The 8,758-nt window shown below is 31.5% G+C and overlaps 1 protein-coding gene across 1 annotated transcript; it reads left to right on the top strand.

Moving 5' to 3' along the window:
• The first annotated feature begins 7,522 nt into the window (after window positions 1-7,522).
• On the top strand, window positions 7,523-7,996 carry LOC132720552 (uncharacterized). The gene has a single exon (XM_060704710.1). The coding sequence runs from the start codon at window positions 7,523-7,525 to the stop codon at window positions 7,994-7,996; it is 474 nt and encodes a 157-aa protein (XP_060560693.1).
• The last annotated feature ends 762 nt before the right edge of the window (window positions 7,997-8,758 follow it).

The raw sequence follows: 8,758 nt of genomic DNA, 5'->3' as shown, positions 1-8,758 counted from the left end.
TTTATATTTCTAAATTATCATAATTCGTTTTCAGCGTAACCTTCAATAAGTACTTAATATAAAACTATCAGGAAAATTCTGGAAACAAAGTGATCCCTCGGAAGCATTAATCACAACAAGATAACATAAGAATTGCAGACTCGGTTTGATTGTGTCTGTACATGAGGGATAATGAATAAGTGCAACATCCCTCACGCCATTATTGAAATCAGAAAATCGTCTCCTTATGCCGTTTTATGCTTTTCCCCATATATTACCATACAAAACAATAATATCCGTACGATAAACAAAATAGTTCTTCACAATTTAAATAAAACTGAAAAGTAATATATTTTCCAAAAATAGAAAAACAATATATTACATTCAATGTAAACAACACTATATGCGACATAATCAAAAACTATCGCCGATGTACTCCATTTAAAAATCAAACGTTGCTCTTGGCTGTACCGCATTCAAATATGTCGCTCCCGAGCGTGATAAACAGCATGGATATAGTCGGAAAACTTCAGTATTTGCAGGTTCTTAAGTGGAATACGACAAATCCGATAGCCAGCAGACATGACACGGCACGCTTCCTTATCTTACATATCCAACAAATTTATTTTCAGCCTTAATTCATATAGCCAGTTGTGAAGATTCACAATGACTACAGAAAATTGTGCAATGTAAGGACCTTCAATAACGTGACATGTACTGTTTGGTTCTTCAGTGTAACGTTCGGAATAAAATGTCTGGCAGCGTTGTCTGAATAGTCAATGTTTATTTTTATGTCCCTATAAATTCTAATAAAACCCAAAAGCAAATAGTCTTACACCGCTTGCACCGAATGACCGTTCCACTGTAGCCTTAGATAGAACTACCACAAAACAACAACGGACATTGGGGTGGTACTGCTCATTAACCACGGATATATGTCTTGTAGTATTTCGGGAGTAAGTGTAAGGTCTATGGCAACCAAAGATATGCACATTTAAACTAAGTACTGATCTTGTAAAGTTTTGATGAAATTGCACAAGTAGTTTTTATGGAGTAGTCCGGACAAATTCTGAAGCAGACTGACAGATGTACAAACGGACAGACAAATGATGGAGAAGGGATCCCTCTATGCCACCGCTGCAGCAGGCGACACAACTAAATAAAATTGAGTTATGGTGGTATATGTTTACAACTGAATATTGACCGCCAAAGAAAAGCTCTCTGTCTTTTCTTATGATTGTTTCAGACAGAAATTTAGCCCTTAAAATAAATAATGGCATATTCGGTTTTACGTTCCAGCTCCCAAGGACCTGAATTTACAAAGTTATTGGTTATGTACAAAATTTGGCATTCCCACTTCTGTTTGGATTTCTCTGCTTATTGATTCAAATTTTTAAGTTTGAGGTTAATCAAACAGTGCCAAGTGTGTTTCAGTCCATTTCTTTTTAATTTACATCGTCTAAAGAAAGTTTCAATACACAAAAAATCACTTTCAAGGTAATTTTAATTGAAAACGTGTATTTGAACAAATTCTGGTTGGCGCTATATATTGACATGACTCGGGTCAATTTGGCAACAATTTCCGTCGCTTGAAGCAAGTGTGCAACAACTTAAATTTACTGCCTGTTGTTTTAGTCTATATAAATATTGAAAACCGTTACCTTAAATGTGTGTTAAAACTGTTGAACTGTATTCAAGCGGATCTCACATGGCAGCAATGCAAATAATTTCATCAGCGAAAAATGTATTCGAAAATTAACAATGTAGTCTTTTGTTGTGATTAATGCTTCCGAGGGATCACTTTGCTTCCAGATTTTTTTTGTATAACATGTGCTTTCATATTAAGTGTTTTGCCATCTTAATAAATCTACAAAACTATAATACCACACTCGTAAATTGCATTAGTTTAAACATTCTGTATTTTCTTAAATTACAAATGTAAAGGTAAGTATTTACATTTTACAACAAAATGAACAGTCAGGAAAAATTATGTGTATTATTTTCTTTCAAAATTATGTCAATTTTCAACACGAGTTACAAAGATGTTTGGGAAAGGTGTTACTCATTCAATGTACAGTTAACACTGTCAAAACTGTTATTATACAATCAGAAATTTTGTTTTTTAAGAAATAAAGGATTTTGGGAAACATTAAGAAGAGAAAATGTGACATTGAATATATTGATGTATGGATATAGAAATGCGAGGAATGTCTGTGTTAATAGCTTCTATTGATTCTTTTGGCCACCAATTAATACTTTAGAGGTTAAAAGATAACTTAAGGACTGATTGTTTGCTGTTTAAGTGTCCTGTTATTATGTTTTACAGTCTAGATCATACTTAAGAAAAGCAAGCGAATGTTATAGTATTGCAAAAGTCTTACAACAGACAGTTACATGGACACAAGTAGCTCACAGAACAGTGCAAATGTAATTCTTACTTCATGTTTGTCACGATCAAATCTGTTCATGGACTGTAAATAATATTTTAGATAATATTTTGCATGCTACTATCAACGCCCAACAGAAATCACCTAAAATGTTTTCTTTCACGCATTGCAATATCAACGTGATCATTTGTCACTCATGATGTATAGCCATGATTAAAAAACTAAAGTTGTTCATTAAAGATTTCAAAATATTCATTTTGTCTGACGTGAATCTGAGGTGTTAAGTGATAATGTATATAAATCAAGAAGGAAAAAGGAAAGCATACAAACAAAAATGTGTATTTGATAGAAACGTCATTCACTTTTAGATGCTAAACAATAATTCTGATGTATTATTTTATTAAGGAAAGTTTTATATAACACCACATTGCGGTTTTCTGATATTTTTAAATAACACTTGCAAAACTCATTTCAAAATTTTAGAAAATGATCGGAAACATGTATATATATTTAAATATTTGAGGGGTAAATAATAATAAAGTTGATTTTAGATGCTAAATGCTGATCTTATTTACGACGAAACACTTAAAATTGAGATTTAACTGCACTTACATTAAATATGTGTTATTTATCATTTTTAAACCATATTCACATTATTATATAATGTTCAATTGTTGACAACATTGTTTTTACCTTGATTTGAATAATGCATTGCTTTAATTTGAAGTACAATCTCATCTGTTTACATTAATTGTTAAGATAGATTACTAGTATCTCTTATTAAAAGTACTTTTTAGACTTCTTCCTGTCAGATGAAAAAAAAACAAGGACGTATCTTATGCAAAAGGGCTCAAACGCGATTATCAAACCTTGGTTACAAAGCAAATCACTTAATGGCCATTGCGTCCTTATATCGCTTGTTTAGACAGGGATAGTCCTTGTAAAAATAATTTGTCGCTTTCTGTTTTAGATATTTACATCAATAACGTTTACGACAATATGCAAATATATATTTTGACATGATTTAAACATAACGAAATACTATCCCTTGGAGTTTTAAGCACTTTATTGACATCATTTCTAAGCCATCTTAAAGATAATTGCTCTGCTTTTGATAAAACACTGCCACGGAGCATGCGATCTTGCGTGATAAACTTGTAATACTTTACTACAGTTACGTTCTTTTTTATTATTTTTTGGTTTACAATACTCATGCAAGAAATGTCTATGTTTTTCTGGCATTATTTAATTTGTTTTTTCTTATCCCATATTGACAGTTGCTAAAGTTGCAGTAACTGGCTAAAGTCTCGTATGTTACAGAACAAATGACTTAATCATGCTAGTATTATTTTCTAAATAGAGAAAAATACAATATGCCCATCCATGAAATATCAATCTCTTGCAAAAAAAAATCACTTGAAATTATTTATAGGATTTGTTTTGAGTTACAACAAAATACAACATAACACACTAATTATCCATTTAGAATAACCGAACATTGGAGCTGCATACCAAAAGTGAGCCAAACTTTTAAGAACATTAACTTTGAGGAATAAAATGTAAAATGATAAACGAAAAGAAAAAAAAAGATACAGTGTCGATTATTTTAAAATTTTCTTGTGCGTGTAGAATGACTGTTATTATCAGACTTTATTAACTCCTATTTAAGGTTTAAAAAAGCATATTAAACTTTTAGCAACATATATTTTAGTATTAAAATTAGAGTATTTATTATAAAAATAACATTACCAGAATAAAATAATAAATTTCTTGATAAAAGCATATATGTTAAGGAAAAATGTACTGTATAATAGTAAATTTGCCAAATTTTAGTAATTGACTTTTAACGTACCAACAGTATAACATGATGATCTAGTGACTGTCTATTTTCTGTAATGTGATACTGTATTTACAGATGGAGCAGCAACTTTGATTTTATTTCAATGTTCTGTTTGAAAATCAATGTCTTGTTCACAGTTCATATTTTAACATAATATATTATAAGGTGACTTAAAGGTCGATTGGTCCGGGTGTCTTTGTATGTATTCTTATCATGTATATGTAATTAGAAATTGATATGTGCACAACGTAACTATTACAAACGATTTACCTACTTGCTTAATACTTTAAACATGTCATAGTTTGCCTATTACTGGATTGCCTAAAGTGAAAACATGTATGCATAAACAGTGGCGTCACTAAAAGCAGTTAACTAAATGCAAAATTACGACGTACCTCAAACTAGTAATAAGTCTTTGTATGTCGGATGCTTAACACTCATTTTCAAACTTTCTTAGTATTTTTCTTACCATCTTATTCAACGGGCATGATTGTATCACCACTGCAATAAGGTTGACGTCAGATAGTGCGATTCTTGCAACACTTGTGAATCTGCTTGTTATGGCTCTTGATCATTATGGTGCCATTATCAAACAATTACGTTACAGAAAGGAGATAACAGCTATCAAAGGAATTTGTACTGTTTTCATTGTTTAGGCTATATCTCGAGGTTTAACGGAAATCTTTGTCGCCACCTGACTAGGCAGTTCAATCTGAATCGTTAGATCAGAGGGGACTTTTATTATTGCATTTGGATCAGTCTGTTTATCTTTAATGTATTTATTGCAATATTTACTCTATGGACAAATTTACAACCCAGCCGTATTAGGAGGGCAATACAACGACGGGAGAGGGCAATTTATTGTAGGCGTTAATGACAACTGCGCTCTTTGTCGGTACATCTTTACTACTCTGATACCTTTTAGCATTTTGGATAAAAAGAAAACAAAAATTATCAGAAGGTATTCGTATTTTTTGTAATATAATAATGTAAAATGATTTTAATTTTACAGCTATGGCAAGGACAAAAAGAATAAGAAGTAAAAACATAAATAGGATACAGATGAAGACCTGAATCCATAAAAGATTTGTAGTTTTAATGTTCACTGTATCTCAATGGTTTTCAGTCAAAATGTGCAAAATATGTTTTTTCTTAAAAGACAAAACACTATTGAATATACCACCTCGTGATGCATCAAAACGTTTCGTTATAGTTTACAAGATACTTTATAAGGTAACTATTACTGCAAAGAGTCAGACATTACCTGTCTTATTGTCTTGACACAAGTTACTTTATATTCCTAAAGATACATAATGCCTCAGAAATGAATAATTTACTCTTGTTCTGAAAGGGGTCAAGTAATGTTTGATAATATTTTATTCAGTGGATTTAGAGCATGTTAAATGCTGGTCACTGGTTTAACGTACAATTTACTTAACAAAATATTTCATTTTGTATTTTCAGGCATAAACTCTCATATTGTTATTATCAGGTGTTTTAATGAAATTTGCTGAATAGACTGTTGACTGAAAATATTTTTTTTTTTACTTAACTGCTAAAATAATTAAAAGTTTGTTTTTTTCATAATGATTGTGTTTGTGGGAAATCTTAATATTTAATAGCATGGATTGAACTTATTTACAGAAGACCCTCAAGTTGCATACTTATAGTTGTTTTTGGTTTTTGTTTTTGTAATAGCCATTACCTATAAAAATAGTAATAAAAAACATGAGTACAAAATGGTTGTCAAATACTATAATATCCTAATATATTTATCCTAGCAATTACATTCCTATCAATAGCTATAAATGCAAAATAGGAATATTGAAGGTTTTAGAAGTTTTGATGTAGAAGTTAAAAACAGCATGTAACTATATTATTAAACTGTAAATCAATCAACTTTGAAGAAACTATGAACATATTTGAATAATTTTCTTTTATTTCTGATCTTAAAATTAATGTAAACGTGAAATATACAGTTCCCAGAATAGCGAGACAACATGATCTAATCTATTGTAGAAAGAAATATACAAATATAATTTTGACATCCGATTGTGCAAAACACCATGCATAACTTTCCGTTCAAAAAAATACTTAAATAAATTAAACCAATTTAAAGAAGACATAAATAGATGGAGGGCAAGACATTTTACAATAATTGACAATATATCAATCTTTAAGTCCTTAATTATTTTAAAACTGACCTAAATCATATCTGTTCTTCCATTTCCACCAGTGGAAAAATACACAAAACTGTTTTGAATTGATATGGCACTCAAATTGAGAAAAAAGTTAAAAAGGTTGTAATTATACAAGACTTAATTATGAGGGATTAAATATGATAAAAATTCCAATTTTCATTAACTGGATTAAATCAAGCTGGCTCAAAAGAATATTTGATGAAAATAACCATGGATTGTGAAAAGAATCAATAAAGAAAAATTTACAAAACGTAGGTGGAATCAATTTATTTAAAAGTGATTTAAACACAAATGATATAAAGAAATTTAAAATCGAATAAACTTTCTAAAAAGAATCACTACTGTAAAAGAATAAAATATATTTCATAACAAATCACAAAATATATTAGACCAAATAACATGGCAGTATTCAAATATAAAAAATAATTGATCTTCAACTGGTCTTTCCAAAAATGGAAATGTAGAAAAATTAATAAAATAAAAGATATTAATATACTGAAATATTTAACATTTATAAAGGAGGTTTATGGGTAATGGTCAATGGCGGTCAGTTAAAAATCGCTCAGTGAAATTTTTTAGAAATTTTTTAGAATTAACCAAAAAAAACGGACTTATAACGGTGTAAAATCTTGGTAAAAGGATTAAATAGTGTTTGAAGTACGAAACAAGGCCCGAATAATGAGTCAAAAAAAATCACTTCATTCCCAAATAATGGCTACAACAAGATATAGAAAAACGTGCACGACGAAACTCGAGCGCCACGTCGGCAGAATCACCCCACCCATTTGAAGTAAATACATCATTGCCTACAAAGGAGAACTTTGTTTCCCTAGATATAAGTGAGAAAATGAACTGTTTTGTTTTGATCTTATGGTTCAATTTGGGCCAGTGAATTATAAACTTGACTGCATAACAAAAAATTGTATCATACAGTTGCTACAAACGAAGTCAACAATTCAAGGTTACGCCTCCTTGAATATAAAAAACATTGATACGGAGGCCCGTCTTTTAAAAAAGTAACATCTTATTTCATGGTATCCCGAAGGAAATACCGACTGTTGTGACATCTGTTTTGAACTTTATTAATTGATCACCTGCAGTTAGACCCAAGCTCTATGCGAATATCACGTGCATTTCGGATAGGAAAGCCCAAACGACAACAATACCCGGACAAACCTTATATTCGTCCAATACTGGTATCTTTCTCTGAACAATCTAATGCAGACAGCGTCATGGAGAATGCCAAGCTACTAAAGAACACCAAATTTGGTCTATCCCGGGATTACCCGAAAGAAATTCGTGAAGCACGTCAAGAATTATGGCACGATTACAAGGATGCGAGGTCAAAATATGGCCCCCGAAATGTCAAGCTTAAGTATCCTGCTGCCTTGGAAGTAAACGGAGAAACATTACGCAATTTATTCCCTGGATGGCACTCAATTCTACGAGGCTCACGTAACTCTAACGTGGAATCACGTGTCAACGAGACTTACACGAGAGCAGCTGAGAAATCATCTATACTCGCACGTGACGAGACCCTCATCGAGGAAGAAACAGGGGATGACACTGATTCGATTCAAAAGCGATGACATAATACGAACAACGAGCCCAAATCAATACAAAGAATCTGCGAAGTCATCTCCAATAGGTAAAACACACACATCCAAAGGTTATTTGCTAGAAGTAACATGCCCCACTTCAAGTCCTACACTTGTATCGGCGCCTTTTCCTGGTAATCGTAAGACAATTTTACAGACTAGTGTTACCGGGGTCAGTGGTAATACTTCTGTGAACAGTGTAAGGATATCCCATGCTCCTCTAAAACATTGGTATGTAAATCTTAGAAATTGTGATCTTTCTTTAATACATAAATCAAACATAAACATCCAAGAAAGGATCGATGCTAAAAAATATCGTGAGTGACCAAAATAGTACGTTTATAAATCAAACCCCAGTGCATTTCACGGAAACTTGAAAATTGGATCGCTTAATGTGTGCGGCTTAAAAACAAGGCTTAAGTATCCTGAATTCATAAACATGATAGAACAGTATTCATTTTGTGTGTAACTGAGACTAAATTAGATAAAAATGACATAATATCTGTACAAATTATACTTTCTTTTTCCAAACCAAGGACTGAAAGTTGTAAACGAAAATCTGGCGAAATTGGTTTTTTCGTACATGATTCTTTTGTTAAATATATAGATATTCTAGACTCTAAAAATGAGTACATTTATTGGTTAAAAGTTAACACTTATATAGACGGCATAGTGCAAAATATTGCATCATAGGTTCCATGTATGTACCGCCAGAACAATCACGCTTCTTTAATAATGCCGAGTTCTATGATT

This window comes from Ruditapes philippinarum, unplaced genomic scaffold (genome assembly GCF_026571515.1).
Source record: "Ruditapes philippinarum isolate M1 unplaced genomic scaffold, ASM2657151v2 ctg6554_1_1_1_1, whole genome shotgun sequence".
Taxonomy (NCBI): Eukaryota; Metazoa; Mollusca; class Bivalvia; order Venerida; family Veneridae; genus Ruditapes; species Ruditapes philippinarum.
Note: the sequence above shows the minus strand (reverse complement) of the source record. Positions and strands in the feature narration are given on the sequence as shown.